The sequence below is a fragment of the Nanorana parkeri genome, unplaced genomic scaffold (assembly GCF_000935625.1).
Source record: "Nanorana parkeri isolate BGI_ZX_2015 unplaced genomic scaffold, ASM93562v1 scaffold1053, whole genome shotgun sequence".
In the NCBI taxonomy this organism is placed as follows: Eukaryota; Metazoa; Chordata; class Amphibia; order Anura; family Dicroglossidae; genus Nanorana; species Nanorana parkeri.
The window spans coordinates 112,445-127,100 of NW_017307321.1; the positions used below are offsets into that span (position 1 = coordinate 112,445).

Consider the following 14,656-nt stretch of genomic DNA (forward strand, 5'->3'; position numbering starts at 1 on the left):
AGATGTTCATTAACCGCACTCACCGTCACTAACCGGAACCGGTCTTTCATCGGACAAGTCAACGACCATTTAGGAGCACATCAATATTCTGTGACATTTTATTAAATCCAGGTGCCCTTCTGACATGCCTACTAACAATTAATAATATTTGTACAATTGGATTTGTCTAAGGTTCCCTCAACAATAATGAGACTTCTTTGGGGGTTTTCAAGTATACGTCCATTCTCTTATTTTAACACATAAGTATAATCTGACATGTTCTGAATGTACTGTGTTGTGGTTTCACGGTAGGATGCATCTGGATCTATTTCTCCGCAGTCAGAATATGTAACAAGATGTAACAAAGTGGTATGGAAATGCATTGTAAAACAGGCATGTGATGTATCTAAGCCATTCATATTTAAAAAAAAAAACTAAAAACTTTACATTAAAACATATCGGAAAAATCCACTGAAACACAAAGAAAATGAACAGGAACCATATATGTGTTTGCATCCATTTGCATAAATAGAAACCTAGGAGGGTGATGGCAGAAATGACAGACATTTTGATTGTATTTTTCCGTGTGTTTAAATTAATTTACTGTTCACTGACTCACTACCTTTGTTGGAAGTCTGTTCAAGCTTCAACTAATGTTTTGGTAAAATAATTTCTAAGACTAGTTTTGAACCTTTCTCCCACCAGTTTGAGGTCATGCCTTCATGTTCTCAATCTTAGCTGCTAGAAAATATTGCCCTCTTGAACCTTATTCATACACTTAATATATTTAAAGGTTTCAGTCATGTCACCCTTTCCCTTCTTTCCACAAGACTGTGCATATTAAGTTCCTGCAGTCTCCCCTGATGTTTTATCCCTCATACCTTTCACCATTTTTGTTGCCCATCTCTGTACTCATTCCATCTTATATCTCCAGAACTGAAACAGTATTCTAAATGAGGTCTAACTAAAGATCTATATAGTGTAATCAAGATCTCCTTTCTCCTGCTGGTGATCCCTCTAGTGCAGTGGTTCTCAACCTGTGTAACCTCAGGACCCACATTTGTCCTCGGTCATTAAGTCGTGACCCAAATCACACTGTAATGGAATACACAGCATTAGGGTACCGTGCTTTCTGGTGCAGGCGTACAAGCTGTGGGTGTGAAATGCGTTTGGGATACCATTCAAATGAATGGCACGGTAACACACCTCCCACACCAGAATGCATGGTAGGTGTGATTGCGTGGTACAGTGCGTTAATCACATGGTACTATGCGATTAATGCAATGTACTAGTGTGAACGGGCCCTAGGGGGAGGCAGAGGAGCCTAGAAAAGTGGAAGGCATGCGGCGACCCACTGAGCACGAGGCCGCGACCCACTTTTGGGTCACGACCCACCAGTTGAGAACCAAGGCTCTAGTGCATTCTTTCCAGTGGTACAGATAGGCAATGTAAAGGTATTCTTATTTTAAGTAAATTATCAGAGAGTTTACCTTTTATATGCGACTTTCACATTTTTACATGCATGCCGTTTTATAGTGTTATTAGAGCATTAAATATAGATATTTCTAGATTAGCCTCTAGAGGAAGCTCTGTATTTCACCAAAACATCCAACTTTGCTAGATATTTGGTGGCAGTCAATAACAACCACATACACACGTACAGTTGTATTATACACGTGTGTAGGTTTGTGTAAGGTGTAGATATTCCCTGGCTACCCCTACTGGGGAACAATGTAGAACACAGGTGAGATTTCCAAACTGGTAATAGCCCTCGCCCTGTAATAGTCTGTTGTGCCTCTATAGACAAGCAGACTTATCCAATTCTAAAGAAACAGCATGGAAATCACCTAATTGTTATGCATAGTGCATAGAATGATTATTTATTTTACAATAGGTTGAACATCTGCTATTCAGAGTATGTAGGGACACTTCCCTGTGGGTAAACCACTGAGCTGACATTTTTTTCTTTTGGGTGGGTTGCTCAACATATTTTCAACAGACTCAAAGAACTTCCGGGCTAAAGTATGATTGTGCCAACAACCTTTTTATTATGTGACAACCTTACTCTTTGCACTTGTACCTTACATGTAAGCATGTACATGGTATAGAATTCATACCTCTTATATGATAGCAATTCACGTGATTTCAGACTGAAAAAGTCAACAAAAGAAATAATAATCTGCAAAGACTAGAAACCCATTGTAACCAGAGGTCAGCTTTCATCAAAATAATGGAAATAGTTGCTGACTGGTTACTAAGGGTTATGGTGTTTTGCAAATTGCCCTTAAGTTAGCCATATACTGAGCGAATATCAGAAAGTTCATGATGAACTAGCGGAAATTCAGTGGGTGCCCCAGTCTGCTGGCTTCCACCCATTTGCTTTAATTGAAAAGAGCCAGGTGAAAATTGTCAGGTTAACAGCACCTGCCTCCAGTCAGATGCAGGCACTATTCAAGCACTTTGACAATCAGCAGGGAGGGGGGCATTCACCCATCCACACTATTTAGCGTGGATGGAGGAACCTGTTAGATTTTTTTTATGTTCAGTCCATAGACTGAGCAAAAAAACAATCTGCAGGTGTATTGCCAGCATTAGACTTATTAAAGGTAGAGTAAGCATGTGTTATATGAAGGTTACATGAGTTTTGAACAATTAAGCAGCCATGTGCAACCTGTCCTGCAACTGTTAGGGGCCTGAAAGCCTACAATGACAGGATGTGCTGTAGTCCCTCACCAACTGGAGGGCAGCAAATTGTACAACTGTATGCCACATACTGGTTTAACAAGAATTTTCCCTGTCAAACCTGCTGGAAAACAAGTGAAACTGTAATTCTGCCAATCGCTGTCACAGGAAACAAGATCCGTGAATAGCTTTCTGCAGTTCATGATAACAGGATACAGGGCAATGGAGTATTTCTCTGCTGCGGCAGGAAAAGCTCCTGATTTTCCAGCTAGATGCGAACAAAACATCAGTGCAGGGTTAAGGCATTGCCTGTGAGCAAGGAGTAATGATTGAAGTCATGGGTTCAGCACAGCTTCCCTTTACTGACCTGCGCTGGGATGGATGAAGTGATGAAGAGACCTTATCTTCACAAAACTTTCTCATGGCCAGAGTGCCGAGAGCCTGATCCACACTACAGAAAGGGAACGGAAACCGGGCATGTGATTAACAGTCAGGGGAAGAAGGGAGCAAGAAGATCTCAAAACACAGCATGGCAGGTGAAAATCAATCACAAAGACATGAAAATATGTCTGCAAACGTTAGTTGTACAGACACAATGCTTCACACTGCAAACAAAAATACACTGGAGCAAAAATAACAAAATTACTGTATAGTATTGATCTACTTGGTTGTTTGTTCTTAGCCATATACTGAGCGAATATCAGAAATATCTATGGACTGACAGATATTTCCCCAAAAGCAACAGGAGAGATATTTGCTTTCCCTGAAACAAGTCTCATGAGTGCCAGGACCCATTCAGTGTACTGTTAACTGATGCATTGCTTGGTGAAAAGATAGGGTCCATCCGCAGGGAGATTTTACTATTTGGGCCATTTTTGTGATTTAATGGATCCATACTCGCATGCAAATTCTAAAAATTTAAGGGCATCACTTGCTTTTAAATTACATAATTAACTCAACTTTTTTTTACAGAGATCAAATAAAAGAGCAGACAAAAATACAGTATATCTTCAGTTGACCAGTGATATGCAGATTTTTATTTTGGCATGTGTAATATTTTGGAAGAGAGAATCATCTATAATAAATAAATATATAGATCTACACTCAATGTAATATAATGTTATGTTTTAAGTCAGGCTATTGACTACGCTGGATCTGGATTTGTCCCAAAAGCATAAGCAAATATCTTTTGTAAATATGGGGCCAAGTTTCGCTGTTCCAAAGCTGCAAAGTTAAGAGGGCAACTGTTTGTACATGCATTATATGAGTACCCCGAGGACAAGATACTTGTAGGATGCTCCATAAGCTTGTAAGTTTTTATCTGCTGACCTATCAATGTAGAGTAGAACAGAGAAGATGGGAACGGATCTAGGAGTAGGGGGCTGAAATTAGCTGATTAATAGGTATCTGGATGCCTTTTTTGCCACTCTAGTAAGAGTCCTGTACGAGTCAAAACCCTTTCCATCTTCTGCAACCAGCCACATTATACTCCCAAAACCACAAAACACATTTTTGTACCCATCATATGAAACCACAAATGAAACCTAGAGATGAAGCATATGGGGCATACCTCGCAGAGACCTTGCTGTAGTGCATGTAGGATGCTATGACCACTCCAGTCTTCCCCTGATTTCCCTGACACACAGATAGAAATGAGAGTTACACATCTAAAGCAGGAAGCAGTAGACATCAATCACCAAATCATATTTACACATTTCCATACAATCACGTGTGAGATAATCCTCATGTGTAATCATCTCAGTCTGTACCTTGCAGTGAAGAACCACAACATGCTGGGGGTCTGAGTTCAGCCAGGCCTCTATTGCTTTACAGATGGAACAGATGACATCCAGCGGAGGTGCATGGCAATCCGGCCAGAAAAAGTCCTGGACCTAGGGCACAAAGAAGGAATGAGACACCACATGTATGGTGATAACGATATGAGACACCACAAACCAAATTTGAAAAAAATAGAAGATCAAATAGGCCAAGTAAGGTATAGCGGCTGTGCAGTAGCTAGTGCAGCCCTACTGACATGTGACATAAAACTCTTTCCTAGAACACTCATCTTTTGCTACAACAGGAGACACTAACTAAAAGAAGCAATGTTATCTTGTGTTAGGGCCACCAACAACTCTGGAGCCCGGCAGCTACTACATTATATACTGAATGTTTGGGAAGAAACATGTGGGGGTGGTCTGGGTGCTGAACGCCTATATCTGTGAAGACAAGAAGGGTATTTGTGGTGTTGCCATGGCATAAAAAGCCCCAATTGTTTACTTACTACAATTTCTGCCTATATCTGTGAAATCTGGTTATGACTGTGGCTCCAGTGGGCCAACCATGGCCTGATCTGCACATGTATTGACAGTGTAATAGGTGCAGCCAATATTTTTACCTTTGGGTTGAGCTTGCGTATATCATGTCTTTTCCGTGATAAGTTAAAAAGCTGTAAAACAAAACAAGGTAATTAGGATTCAAACACACAATACAGTTATACATTTACTTCTTTACATTCTTATTTACAGTCCCATACAAAACAGCAGACTCATCATCAGCAGTACTTTTGTGTAATTCTTTCTGACAAGAAGTGAATTTATAGCAGCTAGTGACAATAATGAACATTCACACTGTAAATGTATATAAGACTATACACAGTCATAACAGGAACATAATAAATAATATTAAAAGAGAAAGGAGGACCATCAAGTGTATACTGTTCTAAAGCCTGTACCACCTGCATTAGATTTACCCGGACTTACCAAAACAATCTGATCCATATATATATGCAATCAGGAAGACCATTGTACTAGTTAGGTTGCAGGTAAATCTGCTAGATAGTACAACCGTGTTGTAACACGTGTGGCTATTTTAAAGCCTATTTCCGACCAGACTAATAAAGCTGTTTTACTTACCCGAATTCCCCTCCTGCCATCTTCATCCAGGCAGCTCGACCAGTTCCCACAACCTCTTCTCCCCTTCCCTCCAGAGAACTCAAAACCTCTGGCATCATCATGTCTTTTGCAAATCCACTGAACTGCATTAGACATGAGGACACTTAAACATTTGGAGTGGAGGGGGAGAAGAAGTGACTGCTGACCGCCACAGGAGCCGAGATCAGGTAAGTAAAACAGCTTTATTTGAGTACCCTCGAAAAAATGAGTGCTTAATCCTTGCAGTGCAGAGGAGCCACACTGCAAGTGAACATTTTCTCTTTGCCTAGGGAGGAGCTTTAAATCTAATTACTCTTTTAAAACCACAAGATGGCAAAACGCAATCTCATAGAGATGCTGTCAAATTATTTCATAATATAAAAAAATATTTCCTTATGGCTTATGCCATATCCTACCTAGATCAAATACTGCACTACTAATTATAACTGAATACACTATTTCTAGTCAGAAAGACATCCATAGTACACACACACACATTCATTTACACACACACACACACACACACACACACATTTACAGAGTGTCTCCCCTACCACCTTCTGTGGGAGAGAATTCCAAAATATGAAACCCCCTTCTTGTTATAATGGAGAAAAAACAATTTCTCTTTAAGTCATCATGGGCATGCCCTTGTCACCCTCACATCTGTAAGGTTTGTATTGAAACAAAAAAGATTTGTATTGAAATTAAATATATTTGCTTTGAATTACCATCATGCTATACAGTCCTGAAATGCCAGTACTTACCAAATACTTGTCCTCATGTTTGGATCTTAGCATGCTAGCCACTTCTCGCAGGTTGCTTTGGTATCGCTGTTCCTCCAGGTTGGTGGGGAAGAAGACACTAATGATACGCTCCGTTATATATGTTAGATCCAGGTCGTAATTGCGCTGCATGACGTGATCCAGGCTGAAACTCCTGGATCAAAAGAAAAAGATTTAGACACAGAATAAAACATTTGGCAAAAATCTAATCCAGCTATCACATTTTTGAATGGACACAAAAGAAATACTGTCAACGCAGATGTACACAGAAAGAACATGGTTTAGAATGTAAAGACATGGGCAAACAATACATAAACATGAAAGGGAACAAGTGCTTTACAAATGCTGGTAGTACAAAGCAAGATTTTACTCCAGAAGGTTAATTTCTTAAGCCTGGGAGTCCAGCATTGAAATTATTGTCAGTCCTAAAGCAGCTGTAAATTGCGCAAAGCAGAAAAGTGTCCTCTAAACAACGGCACTCCCTAACATTTAACCCTCCACTAACAAAAACATTTACACACAGCCTAAACTATAAAATAATCCCTTTCAGCGCACAAGCTATATATAGAAGCATTGCTTATCAAAGCTAAACTTCAGGCACCCCGTTTTCAATAGGAGTTTATGTCCTTACCTTAGTAAAGTTGTCTTTTTAATATTATTCAGCCATGCAAAGCTTGGCTGTGTACAGCTTCCACTGTACTTCTGGCCACAGCTGACACCAGAGCTGCAGATTACATTGGAACCAGTGCTGGTGTCAAGACCCCCCTTCCCCACGGTATGCATGCTGAGGTCATATTTGCATCATCGCAGGGATTCTAAAGTGAAATAAATTATACTATTTCCACATCTCCCTCCCTTGGCTGACAGTGGGCCAGTGTGGGAAGTTGCTCTGAGGAGAGCAGAGGAGCTAACCTTAGTTAGGGGAGTCAAAGCAACGAATGATGACCCCTTCTCCAGACCTGAATCAGACTACAATTAAGTTGGTCTGAGCGTGTCAGATTAAGACCAAAAAGTAGTACATAAGGGCAGAATGCACTGAATTGCCTTTATTTGTATAACACGAGTTTGGCTTTAATGGTTTTTAAAACAGTAACAAGCATCAAAACATTATTTATATCAAGCTTACGTGTACAGTACTGTGCAAAAGTTTTAGGCACTTGTGAGGAAGTGTGGTAAAGAGAAGATGTTTCAAAAATAATTCAATTTATGAATCAACCTGCAAAGTGCATAAACAGAAAATACCAAAATCAAATCAACATTTCGAGTGACTACCCTTTAAAACAGCATCAATCCTCCTAGGTACACAGTTAGGAGTTTTGCAGCTATATGGTCCAGTGCATGAACAAACAATTATATCAAACATGAACTAATGATCAACAAGATGACTGAATTCTGGGCAAACATGAAACTTGCTCTATACCTCCCTGCCCCTGTGCTGAACTAGGTTTGAAATGCATGTGCAAACCATTTTTGATTACTTTCTATTTTCACACTTCTTGACACTGACATCACAGGGCCCTTAAATCTCTAGCCTGCTGTAGCCACAGGAAGGAGGGGTTAAAAGAGTGCCTTATGTCACTTCTAGTCCTTATATAAGCACCTTGTGATCCTACAACTCACAGGCGTCCTCTGGCCTAGCGCTTGGGTGTAAGAGGCAGGACTGGGGGCAAATATGTAGGCAGTGACAGGAGGTGAGAAATCCCCCATCCCCCATCCCCCAAGTCTGTTTGGCATTACAAATTAAAAAACCTAAAACCACATAAGAATTGTGCTTAGTTCTCCTAGATATTTGGAAACCTCTACCTGCCAAGCTCCGTAAAAAATTGTGTGCAAGTATACCCCAGAGAGTTGATACTGGTTTTTAGAAGGGTGGACACACTAAATATTGGTTTGATTTAGGTATTTTTTCTGTTTATGCAATTTGTAGGGTCCTAATTGATAAATAAAAAACTATTGAATTATTTTTGAAAACAACCTTACTGTATCCCTTAATAAACTCCACTAAACAGATTTTTACATAAGTACAAAAACCCTGTTTACTTTCTCATTCATTAAGGGACACATGATTTAGTTATTGAGAGACAATTGGATATCCAAAAGCAGTCCAACTGAGTGAGCAACAGCAACAAAACATTAAGCCTACATAACCAGACAGAAAGCCTTGGGGCAGCCTGCAGCTCAAAGGACCTGAAGATGTTTTTCCCATTCACACAGCCTACATAAAAATAATTTTTTTAAATATATTTTTACCTTTCAGAAGTTTCTTTGGTGAAGGTCAGTGTGCAGGTTGCAGGCTGCCTACCACTGTCCAGAATCTGGAGAATGCTTTAACAAACAGTACACACAAGTCTGGAAAGCACCACAAGCAGAGAGCGGTACTACCTGTAGGTGACATTCCAGGTTATCATTGCCCCATCCATGGGCATACTCTCAAAGTAAGTCATTGGAGACTGGGTCACACCAAATGTCACAGGTCTGGACATGGAGAGCCCTCTGCATTTAGCTAACACAGTACACAATGGTCTGGAAAGTGCCAAATGCAGTGCCTGGTGCTTAAACATCACATTCCTTACAGTCCCTGCCATTTTCAGTCCAGCAGGGTCTCGGTACAGCCTCCAAGGCATAACTGAGGATAAACCAACTTGGATAGCTGCATAAAGACCTGAGATCAGCAGGGTGCAGATGAAGTCTTAAATTAAGCAAAAGAAAAATCTTTAGAGAAAAAAATAAAATGACTAATAAAATGGTTAAACTTTTCTTAGTAGAGTAAAGCTGCCCATCCTACTAGGACACTAGGGGACACTCTTTGACAATGTCCAATTCCGCCTATAGGGGGCAGTATTACCCAGTTGTCTCAGATTAACTAAATCCTGTGTCCCTTAATGAACAAGAAAACTGCATTATTCTGATCAGCAGATAGTTCTCTTACCTTGGCAAGGAGCTCCGCTGTTTCACATTTATAGATTTTGTGGACCCCTGAAAGAAAGCCATTAGATTAATATTGGATAAAACAATATGAATTATGTATGTACAATATATATGCTTACAATGCCTATTGTGGTTAAAGAATTATCATTTGTCTAATAGCCTGAAAACATACAGCTAGCCTTCTGTAGCTAACCCATCACATTAGCTGCTTGTATTTTCTCTGTATTTACTGGGCCCATAAAACAAGATCATATTCCTAGTCTTCAGACAAAGATACAGTGGAGGGCATTGATTAAAAAAAATGTTGGACACAAACAGTGTCTCAACTCTGTCTCACCAGGAGCACAGGCAATCAGCTTTTAAATTTTAATTTGCTAAGCTGCGTGGCAAAAACAAATGAAAGAAGCTGGCTGGTTGCTATGGACAACTGCACCAGCTGAGATAGAACTTGTGTCACTTTTTATTAACGCTGCCCAGAGAATGGAAAGTTACAGATGAAGCCAGATAAGCTAAGGTCGGTCCTAGCAGTGTGTTCAGTTCCCAAATTGTTCACACAGTATTGCAAAACTCGCATGTGAAATGTGGTTCAGCAAAGATCACGATAAAGCCAAAACATCTTAATAATAACTTGTAGCAGTTTCCTGCTAGAAAAACAGTATCACATCAGCAAGGTTTCATAAGAGAAGCACTGAAAATTCTGCCACCAATTTTACATCCAGTGTAGAAGCTGAGACTCAGCACATAGCTACTATCAAACATCTTTCTTGAAAAACGTCAGCCATCAAGCTGCCCCTTCCTTCCTTCCTCATATTAAAAATCCCAATGACATTTTCAAAATGAAATACTGATAAAGGAAGGCCTATGAAATGATTGCAATGTGAGAAATGTGTAGGCTGACAATGCAGACCTTCATTCTAAAAATGCAAATTTTTTGGCTGCTGTTGACTCTCGGTGGCTTTTATATGCTTCATGCTTGCTCCGGGTCTGTGACTTGGATAAACTGATCCCAGATACTACCAGGCAACTAGCATTTGCAGTAGGAGGACAGTGATAGCAGCCTCCATATTTGACAATGACTAATTGAAAACCTAAAAGCATAAAATGACTAGTTTTCAGCAGTAGATCCTCCTCAGCCTAGATTTACTGCCTAGAGCCATGGGCTGTGCCTGTACTGTAGGAACAAACTCCCATTCAGGGCTATGGGAGGTTGGTGCATAGGTGTGGGCAGTCTGGCACTAGACTTTTACCAGTAGTTGGCACAACCTGGGCTGAACAAAAAAATAACAGATCCCTCCATCCACAGTAAACAATGAGAATGGACAACACTTCTACTGAGCTATTGTGCTGTAGCTCACCCACCACTGTCAGAATACCCAAACAGTGATGGTAGCCGATTGGAACATTTTCAGGTGAACAGTGATGGCAACCAACCAGCTCCTTTGATTTTCCAATTGAATTATGCTGGACAGAAGGGTGCCAACAGGGCCACCCACAGTGCAAATTTTGTCAGGTTTATCAAGAACTGGACAAAATTTGCACAATGTATGGCAAGCTTAAAGCTGGGGAAAATTTGTAAAATGTGCTGAACTTGTCCTTTAACTACCAAAAGTGTTAAACTGTAATACAGTAGAAAGGCATCATGGCACACTCACAAACCAGCATGTAAAACAACTTGTCTCACCACTAAGGATAATAACATAATAATTTGAAATCTTCTGCCCCCATGTGCTCCAAGATGGAGACTCTCATAGTTTAGAGTTAGGACGGCACTATAAGAGGTGCCTTGGCGCGGCTGTGCGGCTTTCACATCCTCTGCAGAAGACGTGTATCCAAACCTCTGTTATTATCCTTAGTGGTGAGACAAGTTGTTTTACATGCTGGTTTGTGAGTGTGCCATGATGCCTTTCTACTGTTTTACTGTTCAAAGCCCATTTCGTGTGCACCTTACTGTATAACTGGTGACAAATTGTTGAGTGCGTTTGTCGTTTGTTTTGCTTAAACTGTAATACAACTTTCATCTAGTTTCTCAATTATTGGATTTATTTTGAAAAGTGAAGTATAATAAAGTAGAGGTAAAAAAAGTACTTAAGGCGTTTTGTTTTTGCAAATTAATTCCTCTTGTCCTGCGTAATTGGGGCATTGCAGGGATATGTCCTTTACCTACATACTTTGTTTAAGGTGTCCTTTCTTATTTCAGAAACTCATTATACATACAGATGTATGGGTTAATCTTGTTGCTGTTTCCATGCACATGCCTAGACTGCCTGTACAATATAAGTACATTTCCAACGGCTGTTACTCTAATGAATGATTAACATCATCAGAGTGCGAGAGAAGTGGCAAAATGCCCTCTACATCTCCCTAAACTTTCCCCAGTGAACTTATCACTGAAACATAATGGCAGCAACGTATAGCTGCCTGCCATACATTACTCAGTGCTGTGACTTTCTGGCTTCTGGGACCTGTTAAACCTTTCTCCTTTGTATAAAAGCAGTTGGCCAGCAATATTACATCTTTGAGATATTCCACCAACTGGTGAGTCAATGAAGTAAGCTGAAACAGACATAATATAATGCTAATAAAGCTAACACCTCCCTTGACTGACTGCATGATGGTATTCTAACCTACTGGCAATGAATCCTATTGAGCAGTTATGGATTACACACATGCCTTCTGGCATATATTCGGGTTTCCTATGCAGATCAACGATTTTTGTAGAGACAAAAATTCCAATGTTGATTTCTGGGCTGTATACATGGCAAGCTTACCAGACAGCTTTTTATCTAGGGTAATGCCACAACTGATTAGTATAGTATAACTGAGTATAGCAGTGTGACTTCTGAATCAACGGCCTAAGTCATATTGTAAAGAAAAAAATGCCTTTAAGCCAAATTCACGCTAGACATTTTCAACTTCTAATTGCCATTCATGTCTCCTTACTCCCTTTCTATGTCAGGTGTCAGACGGAAAAGGAAAAGAAGGAAAATCTTTTTACTTTCTGTATATTTGAATGTCGGAAAGAACAGTTAATTGGGGAAATACCTCCAATAGAAGCACAAGCAGCAATAAAGAAAAATCATGCAGAGGAGTAGTTTCTGGGCAGGGTAATGCAGAAACATACATACTTGCATGTTCGATGCTTATGCTTTGAACATGGGAGAAGGAGGGGACCTATCTGGCACTGAATTATTCAACAAATCTCTCTGATTATCTTCTTCACCAGGAAATACTGGAGAAGTGAGCACCTTGATGACGCAAACATACACTTTAGTAAGTTGTCTCATGCCAATGGCTAGTTTCAGATCCAATTATTCTTTTAGGCACACATGATCACATTTTTTGAGGTGGACATGTCACTCATAACTAGAAGTTCCACCACTATCATTACTGTTTGAGTTAACTTGCAATGTACAGCACAGCTAACATACTGCAATCTACAGCTCTGCATTTCATTCTCAGTAAACATATCAATAGTATCTGAAAAAGCCAATCAACCCCAACAAATATCTGAGATGAACACTTAGAAATGTCTTTAGTTGTAAAATTCTCGGAATCACATTGCACATGTTCAGCACCAGTAGGAGGAAGAAGGGTTAGCAATCAATAACATAACATTAAAAGGAGAACTATGGGGTCAGGACTTTTCCCCATAGTTCTCCTAAGGGTAACGGGAGGACACAAACTAGCGTCCTCAAACCCAAAGCTCAGTATACCGCGAGCTACAGCTGGCGGTATACATGAGACGCCGCAGCCAGAATGGATCCCGACATTACCGTCTGGTTCCACCCAGCTGCGTGAGTGACAGCTGGCTCTGCCTATCTAGAGGCAAAGCCAGCTGTGCCCGACCCCTCCCCCGTTTCGCTAGTCAGAGCAGGAGGATCGGACAGGGGAGGGGGCAATCCCTGCAGGGAGCCGTGAGTGACAGTCACGGCTCTCTGCAGGGACAGGATCAAGAAGTGAGCGAGCGACGGTATGTGTTCGCTCACTTCCCGATCTATTGCGCCGACCTGTGACAGTTTCATTGTCACAGGTCGGCTAGAACTATGAGGTGATTTTCACTCGCCTCATAGTTCTCCTTTAGGCCCCATTCACACGTAGCGATTTGCCGCGCGATATCGAGAGAAGTCGCCGGCTAATGATATTCAATGGAGCTGTCTTAGCTCCATGTCGCTCGTCGCGGTCACAAGTCGCTTCTACAGGACCCTTTTTTCGGCGGATTTTGCTTTTTTCTAATGGAGCCCGACGGAGAAGGTCACGCTACCGTCGCTGGAACGTCGTCCCGAAAGTCACGCTATCCCGGCCGCCGCAAAAGGTATGTCGCTACGTGTGAATGGGGCCTTAAGGTTGAAAGAAAAAAAAGTAACAAAATGTAGCCTTTTGAAACACATCAACTGAAGAAGACCATCAGATCATGACTGTAGTGACCTGACCATCAGGCAAAGGAGAAAAAAAAGATACTGTCCAACACAAAGAGATAGTAAAGTCAACATACAAATCACAATTGCATCTTCCATATTTCTGTCCTAACAATTTAAAGTTCAACTCCCGGTTTTTGTGCCTGTCCATCTTTTTTTGGGGGCCCTTGACATCACTCAAATGGACCCTTTTCCCCTAGGGATGGGTAGGTCCTAAAAAAATGATATGACCCTCTCCTATGCAGCATTACGAAGTATTATTACGTTCTGGGCGTTTTTTATTTTTACCTTAATGCATTCTCTGCATTCTGGTAAAAACCGCAGAGAACCTTTTTCTCCCTCAGTCCCCCCACACTTACCAGGAGGTGAGGGGGAAGGGTGGAGGAGCTGGGTCAGCACAGAATAGTTAGACACTCCCAGACGAGAGGGCTATGGCATGCAAGGAGGGAGCTCTGCTAGGGAACTGACTCTTACTGAAGTAGTCATATTTGCCAGCAAGTTTCAAAGGCACATCGCAAGTTAAAAAAATTGTTTAAGGAAAGGAAAAATGCTGCAAGTAAGCAATTAAAATGCTTGATTTTCTGTGCAATTTTGTATGTTGGTGACAGGGTCTCTTTAACTTAAGAAGAAAAATATCAGGCTTCAAGTCCATTTCCACCTATGTAAGTGATTAGCATTTATTGTGGTAATGAAGAGGTGCATTTATGATGTACACATGTGCACATTTTCATGACTCACATTTTAGGCTTTCCTCATTTTCTATTGAACCTTTTATTAGGCATGAAGCCTAAAAATTAAACATTTTCTCCACAGCCAGACACCAGGGTCAGATGGTAATTAAGCTGCAAACAGCTCTCCCCCTCTCTGGTATTTATTGTAACACGATCAGTAAACACCAGCTCTGCCTTTGTACACAATACACTGTCCGGGGGAAGAG

The 14,656-nt window shown here is 40.8% G+C and overlaps 1 protein-coding gene across 1 annotated transcript in view; it reads right to left on the reverse strand.

The window, feature by feature from the left end:
* TNS2 (tensin 2) overlaps nt 1-14,656 on the reverse strand; it is a 153,822-nt gene that overhangs the window by 44,458 nt on the left and 94,708 nt on the right. The window contains exons 6-11 of the mRNA XM_018567472.1: nt 9,306-9,352; nt 6,359-6,530; nt 5,060-5,110; nt 4,431-4,553; nt 4,232-4,296; nt 3,029-3,112 (exon numbers count right to left, since the gene is read on the reverse strand). Of these exons, the coding sequence (XP_018422974.1) occupies nt 3,029-3,112; nt 4,232-4,296; nt 4,431-4,553; nt 5,060-5,110; nt 6,359-6,530; nt 9,306-9,352 (542 nt within the window). The remainder of the gene's footprint in view (nt 1-3,028; nt 3,113-4,231; nt 4,297-4,430; nt 4,554-5,059; nt 5,111-6,358; nt 6,531-9,305; nt 9,353-14,656) is intronic.